Raw genomic sequence first — 15,520 nt, 5'->3', positions numbered from 1 at the left:
TCTTGGGGGAGTGGAGGATGGCGACGGTCGGCCTCCGACCGCCTGAGAGCGAACTGCCTGTTGAGGAATGCAGAGGGAAGCGTGGCGGCGCGGGGAAATCACCATACAGATCTGGGGATTCGCATGGGGGTGGCTCGCCATGCCGTGGCATTGGACCGCTCGGGCAAGATCATGGTGCAGCGTGTGGTTGCGGAGCTAATGCAAAAGATCCAACTACCGTGTAAAATTTCGAGTTTGCCGGGCATTGCCTTGTGCAAGCGGTAGTTACTTGTAAGTGAGAAGAACGGGGTCCTATGCATGAGCCGACAGCGCCAGGACACCAGCGTCGTCAGCCTTGCTCCGGCTTGCATGTCACAAAAGGACTGGCGGTTGGTCGCCATCCAAGCGATAGGCCGATAGGCCATGTGGATGGGATCATCAAGGTGATTGGAAGTCGTCTCAACACGCCAGCGGAAGTATGCGGAAGCATCTCGGGATAGACGAGGATGGCGGCCACGCAGGCGTGGCCAAAGAAAAGCCGGTATCTGGGCCGACCGGTCAGCTCCGCGGATGGTCTGGCTCCTCCAAGAAGGGGGGGGGGGGGGGGGGGGCTGCCCGAGGTCTGAGCGGCCCAGCTTGGCTGTGGGCTGGTGGCCGGTGAAACGAGGGCATGCATCCTAGGCCGAATGAGACGAGGCACAGATCCCAGACGGATACATGGTTTTTGTATCCAGAGGAGTGCCATTGGTAACAAAAAAGCCATCAGCGGACACGACTGGAAAGCACCCGAGGTTTCTGGCCGCCTCATCGAGGCTAAACCGACGCTCAAGGATCCGGGAGTTTCGGTATTCTCCGTCATTGCTGACTCAACTTGAGCCGCCATGTGCGCCTCCTCGGTGCAGCGTCAATGGGCGATGTCTACCTCTTGATTGGGGGGTCGGTCCTCGTGCTGCGGGTGGGCAAGCAGCGCCCAGGCCCCAAGACGCAAGACGCGAAGCCATTCAGGGCCGGTCAAGAGCGTCTTTGGGTTGCTTCCTCATGCCTCGGCGAAACCATTTCTCGGCTGATTCTCGCGTCACCAGCCCATCGCAAATCGGTTGCGGCGGTTGATACCCCCAGGGGTCCCAGGCTGCCTCTCGTGCTACAGACCAGCACGCACCTACATACAGGTCACCACATACGGTGGAGTGCGTGCCCGAGCTGTCCAGCACCAGTCGTCATGGCCGGCCGTGGGGGTTCGGCCACCGTCATTGGCCGGGATCGAAGAGGAGGCATCGGGATTGTTGTCAAGGACGTGGAGGATGGATGGAGGAGCATGGCGATGCGTTTCTCGCGCTCCATGCCAAGGCTTTCGGCGACCAGCGTCGAGGTCTGACCAATGCCTCTTTCGCAATAACGGCGCAATCTTGAAAATGTCGGGGGAAAATAGCCATCCACTGACCCGTCAACCCCTGGTCCTTGGCCCGGGTGTGTCCCGAGCGCGGGCGGGCCGGAACATGGAGACCGACGCCGTGCGATCGAGACAGAGGCCACGGTTGCATCGTGCCATTCGATCCAGAGCCAACGGCCCCGGAGCGTTGTGGTGGACTGTGTACCATAGTTACATGGCAGCGCGGTCGTGTAGGCGGACCGTCTAGCCTGGCGGTGGCGAGATGACGAGGACCTTCGCCCAGGCCAGGGCGTGGCACCCGGCGATGCTTCCAGATAAGCATCGCGAGGCCGAACCGGTTGACTCACCGTCGAGGGCAGCGCGGGAGGCCGGCCAGCCAGAGAGGGCTGGCGCGGGCCTCATCAGAAATGCGACCTGACCAAGTAACCAGCTCATCCAGGTTTGGTACCGGTTTTATTTTCTTTTATTTTTATTTTCTTTTGCGTCAATTGCGAGTTTTGAAGATGAGATGCGATGAGCTGATGGACACCCCGGGGCAGGCCAACCAAAGTGGACAGACGGCATCATCGCGAGCGTGTGGAGACGAGAGATGCAGCAAGCTGGTCTACTGCATGTGCTTTGCCCGTGTAGGATGGAGGGATGGATTATGTCCAGTCCAGTCCTGTCCTGTTCAGCCCTGTTCGGTCCTGTCCTGTGCCTCCCTCTTATCCGTCTCTCTCTCTCTCTCTCTCTCTCTCTCTCTGTGTGTCTGTCTGTCTGTGATCGGAGAATGGCAAGCGTCAGGTGGGGTGTATTCATGGATCGATTTCCCTATGGAAAAAGACACAGAGGCGTCTACCGGGCTTGGCGGCCATTCTACCTTCCCGTGTAAATCGTCAAACACCAGTCATCTTCCGTATCCGGCAGGGACACGGGAACCTCAACCGGGACCCTGTACCCGAGCTCACGGATGCACTTTTTTCTGTGAACAAAAAAAAAAAAAAAAAAACAATGGTGAAGCAATGTAAATCAACAAAGGCAGGTGGGAGAGAGAAAGAAGAGGAAACGGATGAGCTGGTTCGACTTTGAGGTTTGCTGGAGAAGGGAAGGAGCAGCAGCAGCAGCAGCAGCAGCAGCAGCAGCAGATGCGTTCCCTCCCAAGATAACGACGGGACGGGGAATTGCCATCCAAATCCTTCCCCCCTTCCCCCATGTGAATGTGAATCCAGAGGCTGCCTTGTGCACACCGAGGAGCATCCCTGCCCGTGGAGCAAGCAAGCCGCTCAGATCCCAGGCAGGCCAGGCCCCAGGAACCAAATTCTTTTTTTTTTTTTTTTTTTTCGCCGACCCCACTCCCCCGAGGCCGTTTTGGACTGCTTCCGAGGAGGGGCCGTTCGATGTGGTTCCCGTCCCGTCGTCGGCTTTCCCACTCTACACAGTACTTTCTCGTTTGGCCCTGTGGTAGATTGGTTTTAGGCCCGGGGTGACGCGACGAACAGGCCAACGCCCTCCGGAAGCTCCAATTCGCTCATCCAGCATCCAGGGTGCTTGCTGTCTTTCCCATCCCTCCACGGTTCACGGCTGACAGGCTCCCGCTCGCTTTCTCCTTGTCCCTACCTACCGTACCTTGACCTATTTCTTTCCCTCGCTCCATTACGAGCCCTCCAGCTTGGCCTTTTCTTCTTCTTCTTCTTCTTCTTCTTCTTCCTCTTGCACCATGCCCACTCCCGCCGACGCTGCCCACCCCGCAGCCTCCCTCTCGACCTCGTCCGCCGAGCTGGCTAGCACCGCCATCACTGCTCCGGTTCAAGATGCCTCGGGAGGACACTCCGCCGCCGCCGCCGAGGGTTCCCCCGAACTCGCCAGTATCAAGACGAAGCTGCTCGCCTCGCTAGGCCACTTTGCCGACTTTCCTATCCCCGGCATCAAGTTCATCGACATCCTTCCCTTGTTCCGCGACCCGGCCGTCCACGTCGACCTGCTGCGCGCCCTCGAGCTCCAGATCCAGCGCGACTTTGGCGCCGACCCCGCCCACAAGCCCGACGTCATCGTCGGCCTCGACGCCCGCGGCTTCCTCTTTGGCCCCTCGCTGGCCCTGCGCCTCGATGCCGGCTTCGTCCCCGTCCGCAAGAAGGGCAAGATGCCCGGCCCCTGCGTCACGGCCGCCTACGAAAAGGAATATGGCACCGACTACTTCCAGATCCAGGAGGGCGCAATCAAGCCTGGCCAGAAGGTCCTCGTCGTGGACGACATCATTGCTACGGGTAAGTGCCTCGAATTTTTTTTTTTTTTTGGTTGTGTCGGACGGTAGCACCATCCACCTGGGAACCTCATCATGCCACCACCCCTCCAACGATGCACCCTGGCTCCCCCCCCGGGCCCCGCCAAGTGCTGCCCCCAGCCAAACGAAAAAGTACCCGAGCAAATTTCCACTCGCCTCATCCCGTCTTGGACGCAAAACACGCAACCAAGGCTGGGGGGGTTCAAAGGACCACAACGTTTCTCTGACACATCATCCCCGTTGTCCATATCAAACCTGTCTTTGTCCATGTTACACACATGCTAACCTGATCCCCCCCCCCCTTTCGCAGGTGGCTCCGCGGCGGCGGCTGCCTCGCTCGTCAAGCAGCTGGGCGGCGAGCTTATCGGTTATCTTTTCATCCTTGAGATCCCTTTCCTGAAAGGGCGCTCCAAGCTCGGTGGCGTCAAGACGGTCACCCTCCTGGAGACGGACGAGTAACGTCGGACACACCTCCCAGAGAAAAAAAAAAAAACAAACTCATACCGTCCGACGTTCGGCTTCTTCCATGACGTGCCGTAGGAGCACGGCGCACTGCAGACACGAACAGCACATCACCAACAGCCATGGCACAGTGCAGACTTTAAAAACCAACTCTGGGGTCTCATCGCGGACACGGAACGAGACGAAATCCCCAGTCCTGTGGGTAGGGCAGAGGGCAATCCAAAAGGGAATCGTAAGCAGGGGGATAGCATGGAAGTTGTATGCACGGTTTCTTTTCGGCGTTTGGGCGGTATAAAAACTCGTAGGGCACTTGTAGGGCACTTGTAATATGGTTGGGGAGTGCTGACGGCATATGCTGCTGAGAGAGGACATGGGACTGGGTTGGTTGGGCACCATAGACGTGGATATTGAGTTTATCATTGATTGTCACACCCAACAAGCACGATAGAGATGCTATGACCAAAAGCGTTGTTGTCGTGGAGGAGCGAGATATGCGCCGGGTCGCTGTGAGTAGAATACGTCAACGAAGAGGGAGAAGAGGTGGGTGCATGAGCTATGCCAAGGAGGAGCGACGCTGGCTCTCCCTCAGCGTACAGACTCTCTAATATCGTGTACGCACTATGTACGGCACAAAACTCGCCATCATCTATAGGTTAGCCAAGGTCAAGAAAAAAAAAACACAACACAACCAGCCCACATCTTGACCCATCCCAGACTCCGCTTCTATGTCCAAACCCCCCCCAAGACATACATACATGGGTACAAAACAAACAACAAGCCAAGACGAGACACGAGACCCCATCAGAAGACGGCTCGATTTAATTCCAACCGCCTCACCAGTCGTCGCCTTCGCCGCCTTCGTCAACAAGGAGGTTTCCCACCCTCACCCCTTCGCTTTCCACCCACCACCTCCTCGCCAGCCCGACCCTCTTGGCCGCGGCGATGCGCCGGTACGCCGCCTCGCCGCCGCCCGTGAGCACCATGGCGATGGGGTGCCGCCGCGCGATGCCCCCCGGCGTGCGCTGCACCTCGTCCAGCAGGGGGCGGACCATGCCCGCCTCGCCCGCCGCCTCGCCCGCGGCCCCGCCCTCGGCCTGGTCCCGTTTGCGTTCCCGGTCCTGGTTTTGCTCCTCATCCCGGTCCCGGGCGCCGTCGTGCTCGCGCTCGTGCTCGCGCTCGTCGTCGTCCGACACCACCACGACGAGCCGGAGGGACCGCGACGACGGCGCAAAGGCGGGTATGTTGGCGAGCTTGGCCGCGAAGCTGCAGCCGCCGCGGCGCATGAGGATGACGTGGTGGTCGCGCGGCGCCGAGGCCGGCAGCGGGGCGGAGCAGGCGAGGCCTGCCGGATAGACGGTGGTCCAGGGGAGGAGGTGGGCCGGGACGGGCCCGAAGGCGGGGATGTGTTGTTGTTGTTGTTGTTGGCCTTTGGATCCCGAAGAGGAGGAAGAAGAGTCTTCGGGCAGGGGCGCCGCGCCGACCCCGATGGCGGTGACGGCGGTTTGGTTGATCACCAGGTTGTAAGGGAGGGAAAGCTTGGGCGGGTTGGAGCTGCCGCTGCCGCCGCCGCCGCCGCCTCCTCCCAGGCCGGGGAGGGCGGTGGGGAGCTGGATGTTGTCGAGCGAGGCGGTGATGCGGTGGAAGATGGACTTTACGAGGGATGTGAGGTCGTTGTAAGGAGATGGGGTGTCGTTTTCGTCGTCGTTGTTGTTGTTATGATTGTTCTTGTCGGCGGCGGTTGCGGTGGCGGTGGAGGCGTTGGGGTCGTCGGAATCATGGTCCGGGGGAGTATCATCGCCATCCGCTCCAACGGCGGCATCGGCGGCAGCAGCAGCGTTGGATAGCAAAGAGGCGGCGGCATTTTCTGCCGCGAGAAGGTCGACTTGGTGCAGGTGCTGCAACTTGACCACGACCGGGTCCCGGACGAGGCGGAACCTGGGGTCGGCAATATCGCCGAGAAGGGAGCGGTCAAAGACGACCAACTCGTCGCGGCCCAGGGGCACGCCGTTGACCTTGCTGACGCGCCACTCGCGTTCGCCGCCGTCCTCATCGAGGCGCAGGGTGAGCTTCAGCCCCGACAGGCTGGTGACGCGGACGCGGTCGGTGGCGAGGCGTTCCAAATTCTGGTTGTTGAGCAGGAAGTTGAAGGCGCTCCCCGCGGCCTGGGCCTGATCGGTAACGGAGAACTCGAGCAGCATCTCCAGGGGATGATACACCTTGGCACAGGTGCCGTTGGCGGGGAGGAGCTCCGGAGGCAGCGTCCAAGGGAAGAGGGTGAAATTGGATCGGGCCATGTGCAGGCCCGAGTTTTGGCCTTTGTCGCCCGAGAGGCGCGACGACGAGGAGGAGGAGGAGGAAGACAAGAGGTGCAGGTCGAGCATGCGCGCCGCATGGTAGATGTCGTCCCTGGCGGCGACGACGGAGCCCGAGAGAGGCGTCGACGCGGGCCGCGGCGGGCAGGCGTTGGTCAACGCTTCGTCATGGTAGACGGTCACGTCTTGTTTCTGTTTGCTGCGACCCTTCCCGGAGGCGGCCGTCTTGGGCTTGGGAAGGATGAGCGGGTGGCCCTCGGTGGTGAAGACGTAGGCCGCGTCCAAAGAGTTGAGCGGGTGACGGTCGTCAAACAACAGGTACATGTACTTTGTCGTCTCTCCGAGGAAGAAGCTCTCCATCCGATCGCTCTTTTGGCCGTCGAGGACGTTCTGCAGGCCGGCCCAGCCGCACCGAGTCCGGCAGCGGCGCGAGATGTCGCGCAGCACCATCTCGCCAACGTAGAGGTACCAGGGGTCCTTGGTGGCGCGGTACAGGTGGTAGGTGGACTCGATGAACTCGGGCCGCAGGGGCCACCAGCCGAGGCCGCCCTCGACCGTCTTCTCGCGGAGGGACCAGCGCTCGGGAAGAGCGGCGTAGCGGGTCCAGATGGCGGCGTAGAGCAGGTTCGTGGCCACCGCCTCGTCCACCTCGCCGGCGAGCACCAGGAGCCCCGAGTAGTAGGCGCCGAGGCTGTCGACCCAGTACGACGCCAACGAGCCGGTCCAGAGGTTGACGTTTTCGTAATGGGGATGGTCACGATCGGTGTAGAGGTGGCGCTTGATGGCGGCGTGGGCCTGATGCCACACCTCGAGAAAGGCGCCGGGGGAGTTCTCGTCGTCGGTGAGCGGCGGGAACAGGGTGTTGGGGTCGAGCCAGGGGCGGGCGCGTTGGGACGCTGGGGGAGGGGCGACGACGGTGCGGTCGGGCAGATCGTGGCCGGAGAGCAGGATGTGCGACTTGAGGGCGTACTCAAAGAAGCTGTCGGCGCCGGCGCCGATGACCGAGTAAGGCCCGATCCAATGGCCCTGCTCGGCATCCACGCCCGCGCCGATCAGCCCTATCTGGCTCTTGCGGTACCAGACGGCCCAGAAGGCGCGCTTCGCCAGCTGCTCGAAGCGGGGGTCGCCGGTGAGGCGGCTGAGGACGGTGAACTCGAGGACCAACGACCCGGCGCCGGCGCTGCACGTCTCGGTGATCTCGGGGGAGCCGTCCGCGGCGCGTGGCGGAGCTCCGGACCCCGCCGCGGCCTCCTGGTGGAGCGGCGAGTTGACATAAAAGGGGATGCCGTGGCGGAGGTTGACGCGGGGATACGGCATGCCCGTCTTGGTGTAGAAGGCGGGCAGCAGCCGCTCGGCCAGGTCCAGGGCCAGGCGTAGCAGCTGGCCGTCGTAGGTGAAGCCGTTGGGCCAGGGGATCGGGGCGGGGTTCAGCAGGTCGTCGCCGGCGTGCCGGCGCGGGTCGTACCCCGCGATGGGCAGCGCGCCGAGGGCAAAGAGATGAGCGCTGAGCAGCCCGCCGACGCCGCGGATGACCGTCTCAAAGACCTGGACCTTGCTGTCGACGTCGAAGCCGCGGCCGCGCAGGCCCTGGCCGGACGGGCCCGCGGTGCCATCGCCGTACTGCTCGACGAGGGCAGCGACTCCGTTCTGGAAGTCGTTCAGGGCCCTCTCGGCGGTGTCGCCATCCTCGGGGGGCGCCGAGGCCAGGATGGCCAGGGTCGACAGGCTGTCAATGAGGGTGAGCGAGTAGTTGCCCAGGACGTCATTGAGCTCCACGTTCTGCGGGTTGTGGGCGTCGCGGGTGAGGGGCGAGCAAGACACCGGACGAAGCTGAGGCGGGGAGGGTCAGCGTGGGCGATTGGTGGAGCACGGTGCTTTTCACGAGAAGCAACACACCTCATCCTCGGGAAAGGCAATCTTCATGTAATTGTCGAAGCCATGGTAGAACATTTCCACGGTCTCGCGGCGCAGGTCGCGCACGAGGTTCGGATGCATGGCGACGACGGTGGGCCAGCCGGAAGGGCCCAGCATGAGGGCCAGGGCATAGAGCAGGGTCCATGGCAGCAGCAGCAGCAATCGGCCCAAACGATGCCAGCATCGTGGCCGGCCTGATGGCGGCATCATCGTCGTTGTCGCCGCCGCCGCCTTCACCGCGGGCCGGCCGTGTTCAAGCATGACCCAACTGGAGCCATCGGCTGCAGCCAACGGGGAGCAGCGGTCCATGCCGGCAAGGCATCACTTGGCCTGGCTAGGAGGCTGTGGCTAGCCTGGACGAAGACTGGTAACCTGAAAGGTAGGACGGTTTGGATGTCCAGCAGGTGTCATGTCTGGGCCGGGTCTGAGTGAGAGTTTGGGGTTGGCACTGAACGAACCCGAACCTCCCTAGCTCGCCTAACAACCCTGAACCCTGAAGAGCGTGAAAGTTGTCCTCACACAGGCAGCCCCGCTTTGGAGCCCATCAGGTCGTTCTTGGCATCGAGCTACCTGGAGTTTACAGCATGGCCCACCCACCAATCACATGTAAATCATATCCCAACTCAACCTACTTGCTACAGTACACACACGACGTACATACTTCTACACCACCTACCTATAGTACACACACACACACACACAATGCCATTGCAACGACGGATGACCTCGAAGCTCGCCGCGTCACTGCGCTGCACCGCATTGCATTGCATTGCATTGCATTGCATTCGGGAACCACGGACCAGGCCTGCCTGCCACGACCCGACCCGGCCCGGTCTGACAGGCCTGGCTCTTGGAACCCCGTGCTCTCGCACCTGTGCCATCGCTGCTCACGCTTGACTTACACAGCCGCCCCCCTCCCCCCCCCCCTCGGGGGCGGCGGCGGCGTGGCTGGATTTATTCACCGTTCTTGTCCGATCCGATCCATCGCCATCCCGGTTGCTTGTTTCATGTTTCCGTGCTTCTCGTGGGATGAGATCGGGGGTTTGCGCGAACCTACCTACCGACCTCGGTACCTTACGTTGCCGCGCCTCATCCGCCAGATCCGCCAGACCCACGCGGAGGATCGGAAACGAGGTGCCTTGCCGCAGATGCTTGACGCAAAGGATGGCTTGAGAGACGGGCAGATCAACGCTTCTCGCTCCTCCGGGGGCACCGGGAAAGCAGCGGGACTGGGGCGGTCGGGGGGAGGGGGGCGAAATGGCCAGGTACCCGCGATGTTGACGAGCGGAGCAGGATGCCTGGATGCCTAATCCGATCGTTTCAGGGGTCGGAGCTGCACGTGGGAATATCTCCATCCCCTTGTCTCTTCTTTTTTTGGCGGCTTGAAACCCCCGTGCCTGGGCATGGAAGCTTCCAAAATCCAATCCAAGCCCTTGAGCAAGACGTCGAAGACATCTTGACGGCTTTTCTACCTACCTAGAAGGCCGCTCCAAACCCGGAGGGCATGAACCTCAACAGGTCTTGTCCAGGTAACCCTGGAAGGCTTTCCTCGGGTCATCTCGCGTGTGCACCAGCCACATAGCAGTAACTAGCAGCAGCAGCAGCAGCAGCAACGGCCATGTTCCCGGTCCCCCTTGGGATGCCACCCTTTGGAGGCCATGTTTTCTCTGCTACAACATATCCTCGCCGCCACAATTGCTTCTGCAGACGACGGGATATTCTACCTGTATAATTCGTAGACCCCCGTATCCGGAGATGGATTGGGTTTGCAGCAGCTGAATGGATCAATGGCCCACGGGAGCGGACGACCTGAAGGATGCCGGGCGTGGCTTTGCTGCATCTCACGGGATCCACCCAAGGCCCGGAGTGGGTCCCGAACCAGGGTCCGTAGCTTCCTGGTCCGGGCGGGGGGCGGCACGGCAGATTACGGTACGGGTACCGGAGTGTGTACGAGGTGGCGAGCCGGTGGCCTGAATGCGGTAACTAGCCATTGGATGTTCCAACGGCCAATTTCCTTCTCTCTGGTCTCCGCGGGCGATAACATTCTCAGCATCCATGTGCTTGAGGTGGATGGGAATCTTCATCTGACCCATGCATGTCCTGTGTATCCATCTGTCGTCAGGGTTGCCTTGTGCCAGGCCCCGTCACGAGCCTCACCTCCACGCACATGTATGTTATATTGATACGTAGTAGGCACCTCATGTCAAACCAAGGCGTAACAAAGCTCTGGTTGCTCCACCAAACCGAGGCCTCGTCCCGGGTCCCAACGTATCGCACGCTCCGGCAAGGAAGACCCCAAACGGGGCCCGAAACAAGGCAAAACCTCATAAGCCCGGTCTCATCTCGTGCTACGCCGCACGCCGGCGTTGTCATCAATCCCCGGGCCCCACAGAGCCGCTCGCTTGCTTCTTCCAAGGATCTCGAAGCACCGTGACACAGCGTCTGGCTGGCCGAGTCTGACTGAGAACCTTGTTGCCACGGCTACCGCTAACTAGTGCTACCTACTATTGCTACTACCACTACTGATGCTGCGCCGGAAAATTCGATCGATCGATCCATGCGAGAGAAAAGAAAAACGGAGGGGAGCAGGGGGGGAGGGGTGGGGGACAAGAGGCACAGAGTTACGCAGGCACCGAGGCGCCCGGGTGGCGTTCCCGCACGGCCTTCCCGCCTCTTTTTGCCCTCCTCGCTCTCGCTCCCCTTGGGGACCTTCATTCTTGCTACTCAAAGGCCGAGCCAGAGGGGGGGGGGGGGGGGGTAACCTACTGCGTATGTAGGGGATCTCCTAAGGTAGGCCGGCCGGGTAGCCAGGGCTCTGGGACCTTACAGGCCAGCGAGTCCAAGCCATTGAAAAGCGTAAATCAAAAGCAGCAAGAGGGCGAGGCAAAGGGGTGCACCATTTCGTGTACATACCCAATGGTTGTCCCCCCGCTCTACAAGGGAAACACAAGGTTCGATTCCTACGTGGGCATTCCCTGTCTTGTATCCATCCCACGACACGCTCCCTTTGTCCAAGAACAACCGCGCCGTAAAAAAACGGAGTCCTGAGGAATTTTTTCAGATCTTAACGAATGCAAGGGACGAACGAGGTCAACCAGCAGAGTCGTCCGGTGCCGGGATCCAAACGGGAGAGGCCAAGAACGAGGTTGCAACAGGTCTTGGAACGGGCAGAGGGAGGAGGGACGATAATTATCCTAGGTTCATTTTTCTGCTCGACCATGGCTCTGGTAATACACCACAGGAACACATCGACGGTGGGGGTACCTGAGACGGGGGGAAAAGAAAATGACTCCGATGCCATGAACCGCGCGTGTGACGAGCCCACACGTCTGTCTGTACGTGCATCCATAAGACAATACAGAACTTTCAAATGACGAACCCGCACGTGTCCCAAGAACCCTTCTCTCCTTAGAAATCGTACAGGTCGCCCTGATTAGCCCGTCGCCAATGGGTAGGTAGGTGGGTAGGTTAGTTTCCCGTGCCCCTCATATGCCCAGACATCTTTCATCCATCTTTAAGAGTACCTGAACGTAGCAGTCTCTGATATCACCGCCCAAAACATGAGAAAACAAAATCAAGAAACCGCCGCCCACCCCGATCCATGACCGAACATTCCAGCCCAGCATATCATGAAAACCGGAAACATCCAAGACAGAGAAGAAAAGACAGAAAGGAAAAATGAAAAGAAAAATGACAAAGGAAAGAATCCAACCCATAGGCAAGTCAAGCCATGGTGACGAGACTCAAGACCTCACTTGCATCTGCACCACTGGCCCCCGTGCTCCCGCAGGGGCAGCCGCGTTGTCATACGCAACGCCCTGCATCCCCTACTCCTCCTCGTCCTCCTCTGGAGTGAGGCACCGGCCGTTCTTGAAGATATCGTTGACCAGATCCTCCTCTTGCTTCGACGTCAGGCTGGGCGGGACGGGAAAGTCCTCAGGAAGGGCCAATCCGGCAGCACCATTGACAAGGTGCTGATGCTGTTGCTGCTGGGGTTGGGGCTGGGGGTGATACGGGTGTCCTTGCCTTGCAACGGCGGCGGCGGCGGCGGCGATGTACTGAGCGTGCCCGTGGTTGAGGTACCCCGGGTGAAGGCCGAGGCCGGTGGCACCGGTCCAATCTCCCGACGGCACCCCGTGGGTCCCCATGACAAGAGGCTGCTGCGGCGGGGCGGCGTGTTGTTGCTGAGGGCTGCCCTGGCGGCGGGCCGCGGCCTTCTGTTGGCGGCGGCGGCGCGAGCCCGTCTTCTCGTCCTTGACGGGCTCCTCGTAGCCGAGCTTGACAAGCATGGCCTCGATGTGCTGAGGCTTCCAGTCCCAGCAGCGGCAGCCGCCGTTTTCCTTCATGCGAGCGAGGATGAACTGGTAACGCATCGATTCCAGGTAGTTGTAGGCTTCCTTGAGGCGCTCGATCTGCGGTGGAGAGCCAGTCGTTAGCATCTCTGCGTGCCTCAAAGCAGCGGAACGCGGGTCGGTCTCACCTCCTTCTCAGGCCACACGCCGTACCGGGCAACGGCGCGAGACACCTTCATCTGCAACGCCGCCTTCTCCCAGTTCCCAGGGTGCTTTTCGGTGTACCTGGCCTTCATCTCCTCCCACATGCCCTTGCCCTTCTCCGACAAGCACTCCTTCCGAAGCCGGAAGAGGTACTTGTCGTCCTCGGGTGCGTCGTCGCGAAGCGTGAGCTCTTCGCCGTCGTCGTCGGATTGAAACGCGGCGCCGGCCGCATCGGAACCGCCGCCCATTTGCGGAGTCATGCGAGGCGTCCTTGGCAGCTTTCTCGACGGCGAAGGCTTCTTGCGTTGCGGGGCTGGCTTGCGGCCGGGGCTTCCCAGAGAGGAGTGAGACCCGGGGCCCGGAGGATAGGGCCCCAGGAACACGGACGGACCACGCAGGTCTTCGATGGCGCCGACTTGAAGTGTCTGGTGGCCTGGCCGAAAGTGTGGCCCCTCCGCCGAAGGCATACGTTGGTGCATATGAGAGCCATTGACTGGAATGTGATGCTGCTGTTGCTGCTGTTGATGCTGGTGTTGTTGTTGATGATGATGATGATGACGATCATGATGATGGAGCGGTTGAGGCTGCGACTGCGGCGGCTGGCCGAGGTAGGCGTCCGGCGGGGTCACCTGGACCGAGTATCCGTGAAAGTCGTGAAGCGGGTGTCCTTGGGGCAGGTCGCCATCGTGAGGCCCTGAGACGTTAAAGCTGCCAAGATACGGGTCGATGGGAGGAGGAGGGATGCTCTCCTGCGGGGAGGAAGGGGGGTGGTGGCTCGACGGAGGCGAGTGCGCCATGTACGGTGGCACGTCGAAGGCGCCGGCTTCGGTGACGGCCGGGTTCACCGTCATGGGCGAGGGGCTCTGGGCGCCCGAGTGAAGGTCGTAGCCGCCGTACCCGTAGAGCTTGGACGTGTCTGGCGGCGTGGGTGCCTGGTTGCCCCCCAGGCCTGGGGCGTTGTACGTCCGCATCGGCTTGGTCTTGTGGCCCAGAGGCGGGCTTCCGGAGCTGGAGGCGGGTGTGAGGAGGCTCGGGTCGGCAGCGGCCGGGTAGTTAAAGGAGGAAACACCCGAGACCTGGGAGAGCAGGCTGGTGAGCGGGGAGGGACCGGAAGCAAAGTCGCAGGAACCACGACATACTGCGCTGAAGGGGGCGAGGTCCGCCACCGAGGAGTAGGTGCCCGTCTGCGGGCCGCTGGTCGTCAGGGGGATGTCGAGAGTTGTGGCGGGCTGCTGGTGATGGTGGGCGGCCCCAGAGGCGAGGTAGTGACCCGGGGACATGTCGATGTGAATGTGAAGGCGCTTAAGCGACCTTCGTGGGGAGGCGCTGCTCGAGTTGTCGGCGTCGGAGTCCGAGGCAAGCTGGTCGCAGTCGAGGAAATCCTCGATCATGGGAGATCCCAGATCGTCGTTCCTGTCTGTAGCCATGGTGGTTTTAGTCGGACGTGTCCTGTGGCTCGGGTGCCCTCAAGATCAAAGAAAGGAGGAGGACAGAGATCCCAGGCTTGCCGGAGGAGGACCAAGATGCCGCGTCTTTTTGCGAGGGCTTCCTCGTCTTGCGTCTCTGTCTTCCTGATCGAGACCCGAGATGGCATGGAATATCTCCAAAAGGATGGCTGACCTTTTTAAGATTTGGTGGACAGTCCAAGTGCGGCGCTGTCGGTGGGGCAGGGTGCGGCGTTGAAAGGAGCCGGAGATGTTTGAGACAGAGGGGGCTGATGAGAACGGCGAGGCAGAGGAGGAGGTCTGTATGCTCTCGAGGATGGAGCCTATTATCCGCTGAGCCAGGGCGTAAGAGAAGGCCTCAAGCTGAGGTCGCCGTAAGACTTGCGGGTGATCGAGGTTGAAGAAAAAAAAAAAAAACGTCTCTTTCCAGATGTCTTGGTCTGGACTCGAGACTGGCTTGCAGAGAAATTATATTCTTCCATGTGAAGGACGCGTCCCGTCCGCCGGTCCAGTCAGCTTGCCGCCGTCCTCGACAGAATTCGGCATACCAAGGCACCGCCCTGACTGGGAGGGTGTGGATTCGGGTGAAGAAAGGTGAGGGGGGGGGGGGGGGGGTGAGGATTCAGGGACCGGGGGTGTCGTGCCTCTCGATACCGATGCACACGCCCCCCTGCATCCCCTGCACCCCGGTAACATTCCTTCCCAGCCATGGCTCGATTAGGCGCGGACCGTTTGCAAAAAGCGCGTTACGCAAGAGCACCGTCAGAATACGGAATCCGTGCCGCAGAGGCAGCAGCGCTCTGGAAGTTCAGGCAGGAAGGTAAGGTAGCAGGTGCCGACGGCGTGAGGGTCGAAGAACCCCGTTGCTTGTTAGGTGCGCTTGTTGCTCGGCTCAGGTTTGCCTGGACCTGAAAGTACGTCACTTGGGCTCCTCGTGTCGGCTCCAAGAGGTTCAGCGGCTCGTCGGCAACCGTTTCGTTTTCGCTGAGGCTTGTCGCGAGCATCGCCAGCTGCGACCGCTTGTCGTGCCTTAGCTCTTGTGCATATCCATCCGCAAGGCGGCTCCGTTGCCAAGCCAGCGAAACCCAAACAGCACGCCACCGCAACCAAACGGGCCATAGGAGGTAGGTAGGTGGGCGGGATCCCGCCGCCCGTCTGAACAAACGCCTAGACCCAAGCATGTCTTCTTTAAGCTGCAGACAGCCCATCGCGCCTAAAGACCGGCCCTGTCCATGCGCAAGGTACTCCTGACCATAGAATGC

The 15,520-nt window shown here is 60.9% G+C and overlaps 3 protein-coding genes across 3 annotated transcripts; 1 reads left to right on the top strand and 2 right to left on the bottom strand.

Moving 5' to 3' along the window:
* Window positions 1-3,065: 3,065 nt before the first annotated feature.
* On the top strand, window positions 3,066-4,088 carry VTJ83DRAFT_393 (uncharacterized protein; the record flags this gene model as incomplete). The annotated part of the gene is made up of 2 exons (XM_071010362.1): window positions 3,066-3,612; window positions 3,940-4,088. The coding sequence occupies 2 exons, from the start codon at window positions 3,066-3,068 to the stop codon at window positions 4,086-4,088; spliced, it is 696 nt and encodes a 231-aa protein (XP_070869746.1).
* An 836-nt stretch (window positions 4,089-4,924) lies between these two features.
* On the bottom strand, window positions 4,925-8,626 carry VTJ83DRAFT_392 (uncharacterized protein; the record flags this gene model as incomplete). The annotated part of the gene is made up of 2 exons (XM_071010351.1): window positions 4,925-8,233; window positions 8,300-8,626. 2 exons carry the CDS (start codon window positions 8,624-8,626, stop codon window positions 4,925-4,927), a joined length of 3,636 nt encoding a protein of 1,211 aa, XP_070869745.1.
* A 3,518-nt stretch (window positions 8,627-12,144) lies between these two features.
* VTJ83DRAFT_391 (uncharacterized protein) lies at window positions 12,145-14,204 on the bottom strand (the record flags this gene model as incomplete). The annotated part of the gene is made up of 3 exons (XM_071010340.1): window positions 12,145-12,729; window positions 12,798-13,889; window positions 13,953-14,204. 3 exons carry the CDS (start codon window positions 14,202-14,204, stop codon window positions 12,145-12,147), a joined length of 1,929 nt encoding a protein of 642 aa, XP_070869744.1.
* Window positions 14,205-15,520: the final 1,316 nt, after the last annotated feature.

The sequence above is a fragment of the Remersonia thermophila genome, chromosome 1, assembly GCF_042764415.1.
Source record: "Remersonia thermophila strain ATCC 22073 chromosome 1, whole genome shotgun sequence".
Lineage (NCBI taxonomy): Eukaryota > Fungi > Ascomycota > Sordariomycetes > Sordariales > Chaetomiaceae > Remersonia > Remersonia thermophila.
Note: the sequence above shows the minus strand (reverse complement) of the source record. Positions and strands in the feature narration are given on the sequence as shown.